The 15,649-nt window shown below is 36.9% G+C and overlaps 2 protein-coding genes across 8 annotated transcripts; one reads left to right on the plus strand and one right to left on the minus strand.

Moving 5' to 3' along the window:
- The first annotated feature begins 76 nt into the window (after nt 1-76).
- Nucleotides 77-10,015, plus strand: hspa8b (heat shock protein family A (Hsp70) member 8b). The gene is made up of 9 exons (XM_048162066.1): nt 77-233; nt 1,336-1,551; nt 3,355-3,560; nt 4,404-4,556; nt 6,922-7,477; nt 7,557-7,759; nt 7,844-8,042; nt 9,209-9,441; nt 9,516-10,015. The coding sequence occupies exons 2-9, from the start codon at nt 1,347-1,349 to the stop codon at nt 9,711-9,713; spliced, it is 1,953 nt and encodes a 650-aa protein (XP_048018023.1). The 5' UTR covers nt 77-233; nt 1,336-1,346; the 3' UTR covers nt 9,714-10,015.
- Nucleotides 10,016-10,783: 768 nt separating this feature from the next.
- On the minus strand, nt 10,784-14,408 carry lim2.3 (lens intrinsic membrane protein 2.3). Of its 7 annotated transcripts, none has more exons than XM_048162073.1 (6): nt 14,353-14,408; nt 12,820-13,013; nt 12,027-12,219; nt 11,795-11,944; nt 11,530-11,664; nt 10,784-10,980 (listed from the first exon to the last, which is right to left on the minus strand). In XM_048162073.1, the coding sequence occupies exons 3-6, from the start codon at nt 12,199-12,201 to the stop codon at nt 10,922-10,924; spliced, it is 519 nt and encodes a 172-aa protein (XP_048018030.1). In that variant the 5' UTR covers nt 12,202-12,219; nt 12,820-13,013; nt 14,353-14,408; the 3' UTR covers nt 10,784-10,921. The 7 variants fall into 7 exon arrangements, with proteins under 7 accessions (XP_048018030.1, XP_048018031.1, XP_048018034.1 ...); XM_048162074.1 differs by having other exon boundaries at nt 12,820-13,016; nt 14,353-14,401; XM_048162077.1 differs by having other exon boundaries at nt 12,027-12,208; nt 12,820-12,933; nt 14,353-14,375.
- Nucleotides 14,409-15,649: the final 1,241 nt, after the last annotated feature.

Raw genomic sequence — 15,649 nt, forward strand, 5'->3', positions numbered from 1 at the left:
TTAATGTTCTTTAACATTCTGTTCTGTTATAGGCTGAATTCTGCTGGCACTGTCCATCTCTGAACGCTTCAGCGCCCGTGCGTTCTGATTGGCTGCTGCGCTCGTTCCATGTTCTGGACTGTTCTCAGGAAGTCTTAAAGCGCATTACGGCACAGACAGTTCTACTGCAGAGATATCGCGCGCGTTTCGAGCTGCGACACAGCAAGTGATTGACAGAGTCAGCATCTCATCTGGTGAGAATTATGATTATTATTATGCATTGAAACTTAAAAGAGTTTAGGTTTATAATTATATATAAAGTAATTTCACAGTTGCTAATGATGTCAAGATATACCGATATGGACTAAAATATTCTAAGTTGACAATGCGTCGAGTACAATGCTATTCAGTTCGATAGTTTAGCAAAACCAGACGACGACCTTTCTGTGGATTTAAAAGAGAGATGTTAGGCCGGGCGTAATGTTAGGGGCTGAAAGCCTAGTCACCATTCACACCCACTGTATCTGTTTCCAAGTAATGAAAGTGAATGGTGACTGCTGCTGTCATTCAGGTAACCTCTCCTGCACGAGAGCAAGGACATAAAATTATCATGTTTCTGGTCGATCTGTCTTGTTTGCCCACCGATTTTTTATTATTATATTAGTTTTGTGAACACGAATTGCATACCATCTTTAACGTAGAATGTTCTAGAATTGTGATAATTAATGACATTTGAACGTTCTCAGAGTGTTGTTGAGTATGTGCAATTTATGGAATCTAGTAGAAGATTCTAGAAGACACTCCCAGTTCTTCCAAATCTGAAAGCTTGCTGAAATTACGAATGTTGCATAATAGTATGAAGCAAACGAGGAAACTGAACCTTAACTTTCCCCCAGAGGTAATCAATTATCTTAAAGGGATAGTTCACATATTTGTTATTTTCTCAAAAGGAGATAAAAGTGAATGGTTATGAGGCTGTTAATCTGACATTTTTGTCAACAATAAAAGAACAAAGTGATATAGGTTTGGAACGAAATTACTTTAGAAAGTATAAATATCATCAGTAATGAAACAGAATGAATGATCAAGCTGTTGTGAAGTGCTTTCCTCAGCTCTGTTTGAAGTAGCATCCTTTAACACAGTGACAGCTGATCTTCTCTGTCGTTCCTGCAGGCCACAGGATCTTATGTCTACTGTGCCAAAAAAGCTTTTGAGTAAACAGTCACAACGTTAAATAGAATTGAGCTATAAATAAGATATAAACAAACGTATATCCCTTATTTGGAAGGCTTGGGTTATATAAAATATGCTCCTTCACGAATATTAGCCATTGACGTAATGTCTGTTTGCTGTCAGTAGAAACAACCATGTCAAAGGGACCAGCAGTTGGCATTGACCTGGGGACCACCTACTCCTGCGTGGGGGTCTTTCAGCATGGCAAAGTGGAAATCATTGCCAATGACCAGGGTAACAGGACCACACCAAGTTATGTAGCATTCACAGACACAGAGAGGCTGATTGGAGATGCTGCCAAAAATCAAGTAGCAATGAACCCCACCAATACAGTCTTTGGTAAGTGATTTATTTACATTAAATACATATTTTAATGTATTTACATAATTAAATACATTTGAGATAAAAAAAAAGGATCTTTACTGTTTGATTTTGTAAATTTAATTGTACATGCTTATTTTTTACGGTTAGATTTAATTTTAAAAACACTAATAATAACACTGTTAAATGCAATCATAAGCAAACCTCAAAATGAATATCAAGTTGTCATATTGTGCATTATAATTGTGTGATGCCTAAATTTAGCATTTGATTTTAGTTTCTATATTAATTTGATTTAGGCAAAATAGTATAAATTTTGCCCATTTATCTCTTGTCGGCCATAACATATTTGCCAGCTTATTTATTGAAAAATAATTATCAGCTTAAAGGAACACTCCACTTTTTTCTGAAAATAGGCTCATTTTCCAACTCCCCTAGAGTTAAACAGTTGAGTTTTACTTTTTTCGAATCCATTCAGCTGATCTCCGGGTCTGGCGGTACCACTTTTAGCCTAGCTTAGCATAGTTCATTGAATCTGATTAGACCATTAGCATCTCGCTCAAAAATTACCAAAGAGTTTTGATATTTTTCCTATTTAAAACTTGACTCTTCTGTAGTTATATTGTGTACTAAGACCGACGGAAAATGAAAAGTTGTGATTTTCTAGGCCGATATGGCTAGGAACTATACTCTCATTCTGGCATAATAATCAAGGAACTTTGCTGCCGTACCATGGGTGCAGCAGGCGCAATGATATTACACAGCGTCTTTCACAAATGTCTCCATGGTTGCAAGACACGCTCCCTGTGCAAGCAGGGGGTCACAGGCACTGTGTAATATCATTGCGCCTGCTGCACCCATGGTACTGCAGCAAAGTTCCTTGATTATTACACTGGAATGAGAATATAGTTCCTAACCATATTGGCCTAGAAAATCGCAACTTTTCATTTTCTGTCGGTCTTAGTACACAATATAACTACAGAAGAGTCAAGTTTTAAATAGGAAAAATATCGAAACTCCTTGGTAATTTTTGAGCGAGATGCTAACGGTCTAATCAGATTCAATGAACTATGCTAAGCTATGCTAAAAGTGGTACTGCCAGACCCGGAGATCGGCTTAATGGATTTGAAAACGGTAAAACTCAACTGTTTAACTCTAGGGGATTTGGAAAATGAGCCTATTTTCAAAAAAAAAGTGGAGTGTTCCTTTAAAGGTGCAGTGTGTAAATTTTAGTGGCATCTAGTGGTGAGGTTGCGAACTGCAACCAACAGCGCTCACCCCTCCCTTTCAAAGCACATAGAGAAGCTACGGTAGCCGTCTGGCCGACACAAGACAGATGTTGTCATCTGATAATAAACCATGCGACTACTACTACTACTTCTTTGTGCGTATTCGGCGTAGTGACGATGCAAGCTGCCTCTAAAAGCATGAACTTATAAGAACAACATAGTGATGAAATGTGCTCTGTAGAGCAGTTTGTCCGTTTAGGGCTACTGTAGAAACATGTCGGCGCAAAATGGGGACTTGACATGTAAGTGGACCCATGGTGTTGGTAGATAGAAACGGCTCATTCTAAGGTAATGAAAAAATAACGGTTCATTATGTAAGGTCTTTATACACCACTGAAAACATAGTTATGTATGTTATATTGCATTTCTGTCAATAGAACCCTCCATATTTAACATATTGCACCTTTAATGGTATCAGCAAGAATTATAATAGCTGTGCATCCCTGTGACATTAATGTTTTTTTTAAGTTGTACATGTTTATATAAGGATATAAAGTAGTTGCTGAGTTTGTTGCCATATTTGCTTCTGTAGATGCAAAAAGGCTTATTGGACGGCGGTTTGATGACGCTGTTGTGCAGTCAGACATGAAGCATTGGCCATTTACTGTTATAAATGACAGCACACGCCCCAAAGTTCAAGTTGAATACAAAGGGGAGACCAAGGCCTTTTACCCAGAGGAGATTTCTTCCATGGTGCTTACAAAGATGAAGGAAATTGCAGAGGCATACCTTGGAAAAGTAGGTTTCTGTCAAATACAAATTCATTCTCAGCATACTAAAAATAAGGAGACCGTAATTCTATACAAACACTTGTATTTGCAATAATGGTGTTGAAAATCTTCTATGTTGCTGTAGGTCTAATAATGTTGACATATTCAACTTGTCAAAATGACAGTTTATTAGATAATGAAACAACACATCTTAAAGGGTTAGTTCACCCAAAAATGAAAATAATGTAATTTATTACTCACCCTCATGTTGTTATACACCCGTAAGACCTTCGTTCATCTTCAGAACACAAAAGAAGATATTTTTGATAAAATCCGATGGCTCAGTGAGGCCTCTATTGCCTTGAACTGTTTTAAATATGTTTTTAGTACCTTTCTGGATCTTGAGAGATTCATGTGACTACTGTGGTTCTACCTTAATATTATAAAGTGACTAGAATACTTTTTGTGCAGTAAAAAAACAAAATAAAAAATTTTCAACAATATCTAGTGATGGGCGATTTCAAAACACTGCGAATCAGTGGTTCCTCTGTACTCACATGAACTGTTATAAATATGTCTTTAGTATCTTTCTGGATCTTGAGAGGTTCAAGGCAATAGAGGCCTCACTGAGCCATCGGATTTCATCAAAAATATCTTAATTTGTGTTCTGAAGATGAACGAAGGTCTTACGGGTGTGGAAGGACATGAGGGTGAGAAATAAATTTCATAATTTTGATTTTTAGGTGAACTAACCCTTTAAACATTTGTGGAGAAAAAGTTCTTTCTGATTCAGAGGATGACTTCAGTAATAAATAATAAAAAACTTGGCACAATGTTACATTTCACGAAAGGCATTAATCTATTTTCACAGACCATCACGAATGCTGTTGTTACGGTACCTGCTTACTTCAATGACTCTCAGCGCCAGGCCACAAAGGATGCTGGGACTATCTCTGGCCTCAATGTTCTACGAATTATCAATGAACCGACTGCTGCTGCCATTGCCTATGGCCTGGATAAGAAAGTAAGATTGTTACTTTTATAATATTATTATAAAAGTAATATAATTTTTTTTTATAATATCATGATTATTTACAAGTTCCTAATTTTATTTTTGGGGATCTTCAAGAATACATTTTCAGGATTCAAAGTAAAAAAACAATATATTTTTTCATACTGTACATTTCTGCAGCTCTTTTCACCCTCTGCCTGAAATCATCTGTTTTAGTTCCTGTCTCTTTAAAGTCCTCCCTCTGAAACACCCAGTCAACTCTGATTGGCCAGTTGACCCAGTCTGCAGTGATTGGTCAACTGTTTAGAGCATGTCATAAATGTAAAGGTGTGTTCAACCGGCCTCGTAATTCCCGTAGTTACGAAATTCTAGCTTGTAAAAAGTCGTAGAGCTCGTAATTACAGCTTGTAAGCTGGGAGTTTTCTGAAAGCTCCCACATGTACCACGTGGCCGCTGTACCACCTGACCGCTGTAGATTCATTTAGGCATTGATAGTGGTGCCATGAAAATGCATAATTCCCAGTCTAAGGACCAAAAGGACGTGAACAGCTCCGAATATAATGTCACGTGTTGTCATTTCAAGATTCCGAGCAGCAATACCGCCTCACCCGGACTATGCTGCACCCTCACTCAAGATGAATGTGAAAATAGATTTTAATGATGAAATAGAATAGAATAGACTACTTGAAAATCACCATTACCAAGTGCATAGGCTTTCTAGCATTAATATTAGGCTACTATAGCAACAATTTAATTAAGGACAGTTTGTTTACTGATTTGATTTGTGCACATAATCACATTTTGATTGACACACAAACTTTCACAAAGAATGCTACTCTTGAGTATGGATGTCAAATTAAAATTTGAATTTTGAATATTCATTGAATTAAAAAAAAAAAAAAAAAAAACTTTTCCATGTTTGATCAGCGCTTCAGCTCTTTGTATTAAAATATGCTTAAATACATGATGCTGTTTTGTTCATTATGCTATTTACATAAATATATTTGTTTTATAAATGTTAGTTTAAATGTTATGCACTTTCTGTTCAGTCAGTCATGTTATTTCATTGCATTGAATAAACAATTTAATGTGGTGCATTAATACAGTATTTTGCTTATTGCACCCTCTTGTGGCCTCAGGAGACAAGCTAAAAGCTTTTTCCCTCTGATAGTATGCAGACATCCCAAGTCTCCCGGAAGTTCCGGGAGTCTCCCGCATATTGATAGCGGCTCCCTGATGCCCGCAAATGAGTTAAAATCTCCCGGAATCTAGAGCGAGCGAGCAAGAGCGCGGATGCGAGACAGAACCTGCGTCTCAATGTGCATACAATCCATCCTAAATAGTAGGCCTATGTGACACTAGTAATATTCAATACTATTTAGGGCGGATAGCGTGGATAGTATGCACATTGGGATGCAGGGCAAGACTGTTTCAAACCGTGTAGCGCGCGCACGGCAGAGAGGGAGAGGGAGCGAGAGACCTTGCGTGTGTGTGCTAGTGTGCGTGTGTGTAAGACAGAGAGCATCCTGATTGGCCTGTTTCGGCAAATCAACCAATCAATTGTCAGTGTGGGCGGGCTTTTATCTCTTCTCCCCAACCAAATGAATCAGTTATGTCTATCTAGAAACAGGAGCATCATGGCAGAGGGAGAGTGCCACAAAAAAAAAAAAAAGTATACGACACATTTTATGGCAGACTACACGAAAGTTGTAGTCATTGTTCTGTTATATTCAGCTGTATTTCGGTATACAAGTAAAGTCATGTTCTGTGGTGAAATGTCATATCCTTGTCCTCCTTCCTCCTTTTTTTTAATGGGGGGGGGGGGGGGGGGGGGGGGATACCTCCCTGAAATGACTTTTTGCAGGTTGGGATGTCTGTAGTATGCCTTTTAAATTTGAATATAATTTGTATATTACTAATATTTAAGTATAAAATTCGAATTTGGTTTTTCAGCCATTTTGACAGGCCTAAAGAGCATCTCCACATGGCAAAATCACTTTCCCAACTGACCGTGTTTGATGCAAGTGTTTTCTGTTGGAGAGATAAACTCCTAGTTTGTTCTTTGTAACTGTACAAATCGTTTACATGCATTAGTAGCTATTTCACACTAAAGGAAAGGTAAAATCAAAAAAGACCTCGTGGGCAGCGCCGACATGTAGCACCAATGCACTTCGGGCGACCCAAGCTTGAGTCCAATCTCACGGTCCTTTGCCGATTACCCCCCCCCTCTCCCACTTTGCTTCCTGTCTGAATACTGTCCTATCGCAATAAAGGCAAAAACATCAAAAAATACATCTTTTTTAAAAAAAAAAAGCATATTGGGTGCCCTTCAATGCAGTAATTGTTGAATAAACAGATTTTTTCCCCCCTATAATAGGTTGGTTCTGAGAGAAACGTCTTGATCTTTGATCTTGGTGGTGGCACTTTTGATGTGTCCATTCTTACTATTGAGGATGGCATCTTTGAGGTCAAGTCTACAGCTGGAGACACTCACCTTGGGGGAGAAGACTTCGACAGTCGCATGGTCAACCATTTCATCTCTGAGTTCAAGCGCAAGTACAAAAAAGACATCAGCGACAACAAAAGGGCCGTACGTCGGCTGCGCACAGCATGCGAGAGGGCAAAACGTACTTTGTCCTCTAGCACTCAGGCCAGTATTGAGATCGACTCCCTTTATGAGGGAATCGACTTCTACACTTCCATCACCAGGGCTCGTTTTGAAGAGCTCAATGCCGATCTCTTCCGTGGCACGTTGGATCCCGTAGAAAAATCCCTTCGTGATGCAAAACTGGACAAGTCACAGGTTCATGACATTGTCCTTGTTGGAGGGTCCACCCGTATCCCAAAGATCCAAAAGCTCCTGCAAGATTTCTTCAATGGGAAGGAACTGAACAAGAGCATCAATCCGGATGAGGCTGTCGCATATGGAGCAGGTAAACAAAATGGTCATTCTGAATGTAGTATTCTTTTGTGAATGTCTTTTGAATTCTAGACATATTTCCTCTTTTATAGCTGTCCAGGCAGCCATTTTGTCTGGAGACAAGTCTGAGAATGTCCAGGATCTGTTGCTCCTGGATGTTACCCCTCTGTCCTTGGGAATTGAGACTGCTGGTGGCGTTATGACCATCCTAATCAAACGTAACACTACCATTCCAACCAAACAAACACAGACCTTCACCACCTACTCTGACAATCAGCCTGGTGTCCTCATTCAGGTGAGCAACACCCGATGACCTTTTTTTTTTTTTTTTTTGTCTATAGTTTCTCGCAAAGTTTCATGCTTAATTGCATTCTTCTAGGTGTATGAGGGCGAGAGAGCAATGACTAAGGACAATAACTTGCTTGGAAAGTTTGAGCTGACTGGCATTCCTCCTGCTCCTCGTGGTGTCCCCCAGATTGAAGTAACCTTTGACATTGATGCCAATGGCATCATGAATGTCTCCGCTGTAGACAAGAGCACCGGCAAGGAGAACAAGATCACCATCACAAATGACAAAGGTAGCAAAACTCTCAAATTCCTGCGTCTTTTAATGTGCGGTCACATTAGCGGAATTGCAGCAAAAGGTCTACTGTTAATAGTGTAGAGATGTACCATGAAGCACTGCTCACACAATGAATTCACCTTCACACCAACCAGCTTTATGTTGGTTAAAGGATTAGTCCACTTTTAAATACACTTTTCATGATAAATTTACTCACCCCCATGTCATCCAAGATGTTCGTCTTTCTTTCGTCAGTCGAAAAGAAATGAAGGTTTTTGAGGAAAACATTCCAGGATTATTCTCCTTACAGTGGATTTCAATGGCTACCAACAGGTTGAAGGTCAAAATTACAGTTTCAGTGCAGCTTCAAGGGCTTTAAACGATACCAGATGAGTAATAAGGGTCTTATCTAGCGAATCGATCGGTCATTTGTGAAAAAAATACAATCGTTTATGCTTTATAAACAAAATATCGCATTGAACGTACTTTCCGCTTCCGCATTCTTCATAACGCTTACGCTGAATATCCTACGCCTTCCCTATTCAAGTTACGGAAAAAAACGAAACTGGCGCCGCGTTCGTTCCGTAAGTAGAATAGGGAAGGCGTAGAACATTCAGCGTAAGCGTTATGAAGAATGCGGAAGCGGAAAGTACGTTCAAGGCGATATTTTGTTTATAAAGCATAAACGGTTGTATTTTTTTCGAAAACGACCGATCGATTCGCTAGATAAGACCCTTATTACTCATCTGGTATCGTTTAAAGCCCTTGAAGCTGCACTGAAACTGTCATTTTGACCTTCAATCTGTTGGTAGCCATTGAAATCCACTGTAAGGAGAAAAATCTTGGAATGTTTTCCTCAAAAACCTTCATTTCTTTTCGACTGACGAAAGAAAGACATGAACATCTTGGATGACATGGGGGTGAGTAAATTTATCAGGAAAAGTGTATTTAAAAGTGGACTAATTCTTTAAGGTGGCAAATTCACAAGACCAACTTAAAAATTAGCTAAATCTGCAAGGGGAACTTTTTCACCCTTAACGCAAAACTCTAAATTGTGCAGATTTCTATTGGAATGACTGGATTTCGCCCTTGAAATCCCATAGAACGACGGTACATGTGACTGTACCCTGTACAAATTTTTTTATTAATTGAAACCCTAATCAGTTGTCCCAACTCTTCTAGGACGTCTAAGCAAGGAGGACATAGAGCGCATGGTGCAGGAAGCTGAGAGATACAAGTCTGAGGATGATATCCAAAGAGAAAAGGTTTCTGCTAAGAATGGCCTCGAGTCCTACGCCTTCAACATGAAGTCCACCGTTGAAGATGAGAAACTCAAAGGCAAGATTAGTGATGAGGACAAGCAGAAGATCCTCGACAAGTGCAATGAGGTCATAAGCTGGCTGGACAAAAACCAGGTATGGTCTCAACTTTTGTGTCCGAGATCTTTATGCATTTGTAGTACTTACTTTAACTTGTCATTTCTGTACAGACCGCTGAGAAGGATGAGTATGAGCATCAGCAGAAGGAGCTAGAGAAGGTGTGCAACCCTATCATCACCAAGCTGTACCAGAGCGCTGGTGGCATGCCTGGTGGGATGCCAGAGAACATGCCTGGAGGCTTTCCAGGTGCTGGAGGTGCCCCTGGTGGAGGTGGATCCTCTGGTCCAACCATTGAGGAAGTTGATTAAATTATTCAGAGAAATTATTTCACTGTTTGAAACACCTTACTGTGTTGTTTTAGAGCACTTTATTAAGTCATTTTTTTTTCTGTTTGCATGTTTCTGAGATGTAAAACATCTTAAAGCTTTAATTCGGACCAGATGCGAGTTGATGTAAAACTCACAAGCATTTATTACCTGTTTTCTTTGTAGCAGGTTTGAGCAGTATGTTTTTGTTCGTGTTAAACTCGTGTTAAAAATGCTGCATATGGATCACATCCTGTTGTGTCTAACACTCCTGACAATAAAGGATTTACTGTTCACAAAGTGAATGCGGTGTGTTCTTAGTTCTTCCTTCAAGTAAAAAGTATGAAATAAAGTCAACTGTAAACTAATTAAAAATACTACTGTTCAAAAGTTTGGGGTCAGTAAGTTTTTTTTTTATTTTATTTTTTATGTAATACTTTTATTCAGCAAGGATATGCATTGATCAAAAATTACAGTAAATATATTTATAATGTTAAAAGGATTTCTATTTAAAATAAAAAACTTTCTATTCATTAAAGAATCCTGAAAAAAATGTATCATGGTTTCCACCAAATATTAAACTTTGACTAATATTAAATATTTCAACTTTGATAATGTTTCTTGAGCAGCAAATCATCAAATTAGGATGATTTCTGAAGGATCACACTTTGCCATCACAGTAATTATTTTCAAGTTGAAATAAAAAATACATTATACATTTTTCACAATATTACTGTTTTACTGTATTTATGATCAAATAAATGCAGCCTTGGTGAGCATAAGACTTTTTTTTTTTTTTTTTCAAGATTTCACCAACAGTATATCATTTGAAAAATGTTTAAATGCATATTAAATTATATAAAATATTCTACTTCAATTAATCTACATTTCACCATAAAAAGCTAGCACTTCTAAAAAAAAAATGTTTAAACCCAAATATATAAAGTCTTATATTTTAATACCAACCTAAACTGCCCCTTATACATTATTCATATTATACGTTATATATATTACATCATATAATGTTTTGTATAGGAAATTAGATTATGTATAAACATAAAATGAACTGAACATTTGTATTAGTCATTTATTAGTTTGTGTTCTGTGATTTTAAAATAAACAATAAATGACAGGTCTAAAATGAAGGGATCAGGGATGACATGATGGTTCACATTCAGACTGAAGGGATCAAAGATCTAGGATGAGAAGCATCAGCGTGACATTGGGCCTCTTGGTTCTTGCATCCGGTAAGCACACATATAGAAGATCCCTGCAGACAAAGACCAGGAGTGTTAGGCGACAGCCATCCTCAATAACTACTGAGAGATATTGACCATGTTGTCATGATGTAATGTTTCAGTTTTTTGTATTAAAGGAACAGTACACCCAAAAATGAAAATTTTGTCATCACTTACTCACCCTCAAGTTGTTCCAAACCTGTATGAGTTTCTTTCTTCTGTTGAACGCAAAAGAAGATATTTTGAAGAATGTTGGTAATCAAACAGTTGATGAACCCCATTGACGTCCATATGGAAGTCAATGGCTACTGTCAACTGTCTGGTTACCAACGTTCTTTAAAGTATCTCTTTTTGTGTTCAACAGAAGAAAGAATTCATTTTTGGGTGAACAGTCCCTTTAATGCTTGTTCTTTAAAGGAATATCCCTATAACAGTGAACGTCAATGGGATGCCTATAACGAGCTTATATTTTAAATTGCCCTTACTGCACTATTTTAAATGTGTACTTTTATACACACATTTTTCTGTAGTAATATGCTCTCAATTAAACTCTATGTTGATCACACACTTTGCTAGTGTACCTGAAAAGAATGTGAGCACCACAGAAACCCAACCCATTATGTATGACCAAGAGAACCGCCATTTCCCATAACGTTTTCCATAGTAGTTGACTGTCACGCCAGTGTAGACAGCCATGGCCAGCAGCACAAAGAAGCCTGGAAGGAAACAGCCACAAAATCCAACTCAGATTCGCAAAAAAACAAACAAACTGTGACTTGAGATACATTTTGGATAGTATACATAGGAATAAATCAAATGGGTTATTTCGAGTATGAACATTCTTACATGAAATGAAATAGAGAATTCCCGCAGCAAAGGTTTTGTCGAAGCCGCTAAAGGAGGAGTAATTGATGAAAGCCATGACACCGATAATGATGCCAAAGAAGCAAGCTATGACGGCCAGGATCATGAAGGCCCGGGTGGCATCCCAGTATGCTGTTTCAAATCAACCAGAGACAAGTCAGTACATAAGTACCTTGAACAACATCCTAATGGATACATTTTTCAGCATTCTCACCAATGCTGTCTGTGTGCAATACGCATTTTCCAGGTACACAGTAGCGCCACAGGCCCATATGCGTGAAACTGCTGGACTGGCGGTACTGCATCCAGTAATCGGTGGCAGTGGAGATCACCAGGAGTATGTTCCCTACTCCTGCACAAAACAATCCACCTCCCATAAAGCTGTACATCTTGCACCTACAAACACACTGACAAAATATGAGTCAATAATAAAATTAATCAAGATGATATTTTATTAAAAACATATTTTTAAACAAGATTTATCAATTATGGTATTATTTATAGGTTACTATAGTATTGATAATGTTTTGAATGATCTTTTATTGTTATATTTTCAGTTTTTCATTTCAATTTTCTTTTATCTATTTAGTTTTCTTTTTTTTTTCACATTTATATTTTATTTCAGCTTCATTTTAATTAACGAAATCATTTTTTTGTTTGTTTTTAGTGAACATTTTATCAGTTTTACCTTCAAAAAGGGCAGAGCTTAAGTTAAATTGCAATTAATTTCAAAAATAAATCTTTTCAGTTGTTTAAATCAATTCTGAATGAACTAAATATAAAAGTTACATTCATTTGGTTTAATTTGTCCATGAATGAATGATACCCTTATATTTTTTCTGTATACTGTAAATGAAGATTGATTAGTTTCAGAACACTATTTACAAAACAAATTAACAGCATTTAAACTCCATCAAATCGTCTGAACATGATTGACAGCCTAAAATCAACTTTTGTAACCTCAACAACAAACAAACAGACATATAATATGAAAAAGAATAACCTACCTTTATTTTTTTTCCAAAAAATATAATCAGACTGAATAGTGTGAAGCTCAATTATGCCAAGGCAGGCAGATTTCCATGAGCTATTGGCAGTTATTTTTTGTGAGGGCACAGGAGCTGGGTGGAGAGCGGAGAGGAACAATAGAGCTGTCAGACCAGCAGCCAATCAGAGAGGCCCAAAGAGTGCTTAAGAGAATCTGCTGAAAATACAAAACTATTTTGCAGTAGTTTTCACTAATACTGATGACAAAGTACTTTCAATTGACAATACAGAAACATCATAGAAAAGTTGACAGCAAAATGATGCCGTTTTTCAGGAAATTCAGAAAAAAAAAAACATGACTAATTCGTGTTTTTCATTATAATAATTTGATTTTATTATTTCTGTTAATTTAAGGAGGCCCATAAGACAGATTATAAACAACTATTTATTTTACGGAAAGACTATATGAACGATTTTAAGCATACAAAATGACATCAAAATATGCATGGCCAAAAATGTAGACCTACTTTTTTTCTCCCACCGAGCACTAAACAGTTTATATTTATCACCACCACAGTTCTGGGCCTTTATTTTAAAAGCTTCTGATTAGTGGTGTATTAAATGTCTACCAAAAGGTTGAGAATCCATTCAGTGAACATTCTCCCCTGAAAGCTCAATGTCTACTTAGACATTAGATGCCACCTAGAGCCTTCAAATTACAGAAATGCAGTAGAATGAACATAAAAAAGTAATGAACATGTAAAAATAGAGCTCATCTTCCCACAGGAACTAATAAAGTGTCAATTCTCTGCAGGACATTGAACATAATAGCAGCAGGAAAATGTACCATTTAAACTTTAATATTTTCATTTCCAGATAAAAGTTTGACTTTTTTATATTTGTATTTGTAAAAAGGATTAAAGAGCAGTAACACCTTTATTCATATATATGATACATATATGTTATATAAGCTCTTTTACAGCTAAAAACAGCTTAGATTAAAAACATCTAACCATCTGGTTAAATGGTTGATGAGGATGCTTTGTACATTTTACAACCAGCAGAGGGAGACTTTTTACCAATACATATAGTGAATCCCAGCCTGTTTTATTAAAAGCATCTATACTTATGCTGCCTTCACGTGCTCTCGGTATTATCGTAAATTATCTAAATTTCGAAACTTGAATGCAATGAACTCATCATTGAGAATTATCAAATTTCCAATAGCACGCGAAGGAGGCATTAGTTTTAGTGCTTGTAGTTTTTTGAATACCAACCCCACATATCAACACTGTTTCTCAAGTTTTCTGTCTCCGAGCGGTTCTGTCCCACACTATATTCATTAACATACTGTTTACATATTAAATACTAGGTCTACAAATGTACTACAAATAGTAACTAAATACATTTTTAATACAGAGATAGTATATTAAAAGCACATTTTAATTCATATTTCATGGTGTCTCAAAATAGCACAATTGATTAGCCTACACTTAGATGTTCTTAAAGGGTTAGTTCACACAAAAATGAAAATTCTGTCATTTATTACTTACCCTCATGCCGTTCCACACCCGTAAGATCTTCGTTAATCTTCGGAACACAAATTAAGATATTTTAGTTAAAATCCGATGGCTCCGTGAGGCCTCCATATGGAGCAATGACACTTCCTCTCTCAAGATCCATAAAGGTACTAAAAACATATTTAAATCCGTTCATGTGAGTACAGTGGCTCAATATTAATATTATAAAGCAACAAGAATATTTTTGGAGCGCCAAAAAACAAAAACAAAATAACGACTTATTTAGTGATGGCCGATTTCAAAACACTGCTTCAGAAAGATTCGGAGCACAAATGAATCAGTGTATCGAATCTGCTGTTCGGAGCGCCAAAGTCACGTGATTTCAGCCGTTGGCAGTTGACACGCGATCTGAATCATGATTCGATACACTGATTCATTGTGCTCCGAATCTTCCTGAAGCAGTGTTTTGAAATCGGCCATCACTAAATAAGTCGTTATTTTTTTTAAGTTTTTTTTTTTTTTTTTTTTTTTGGCGCACCAAAAATATTCTTGTCACTTTATAATATTAATTTATGTACTAAAAATGTACTTCTTCAGTACTTCTTAAGATAATCATAAAGGGTTAGTTCACCCAAAAATGAAAATTCTGTCATTTATTACTCACCCTCATGCAGTTCCACACCTGTAAGACCTTCGTTAATCTTCGCTAATCAAAATTAGTTCACATAAATAGAGCTCTTTACATTATAGAAGTGTACTTTTTTTCACCTGGATATAACCTATTTCAATGTATGATTTTTATTACATTAAGCACACAAACAACATGCTTGAAATATAAAATGAATGCCTAGTTGTAAACAAACTGGAAAAAACATACCTAATATAAGCTAAGCTAATAGGCTAATCAGGTAGATGTATGCTATCCTAGTATGTAAGCTTACTAAAAAAACAGTATGAATGAGAAATTATATACTAGTATATATGAACCATAGAATTTAAAAGACATTAATGGTCATTAAACGAATTTTAAACTATACAAATCATTACGTGATTTTGCGGGAATTATCAGGTACTAAAAATACTACCCATTTAAAGTCTGTTGAACCAATGGGATCACTAAAGGAGACGCGATTCCTGGGGGGACTCGATTTCTCATCACACCACCGTTCAGACGTAAACACGGAAGCTCTGCAATGCGTTCACTGCGCCAACTGCGTAACAGACTGACAGAGAAGAGGAAATATTGTTGAATAAAGTCATTATTTTTGTTTTGTTTAAGGTTGAACCACTGTAGTCACGTTGACTATTTTAACCATGTCTTTACTACTTC

The sequence above is a fragment of the Megalobrama amblycephala genome, linkage group LG16 (assembly GCF_018812025.1).
Source record: "Megalobrama amblycephala isolate DHTTF-2021 linkage group LG16, ASM1881202v1, whole genome shotgun sequence".
In the NCBI taxonomy this organism is placed as follows: Eukaryota; Metazoa; Chordata; class Actinopteri; order Cypriniformes; family Xenocyprididae; genus Megalobrama; species Megalobrama amblycephala.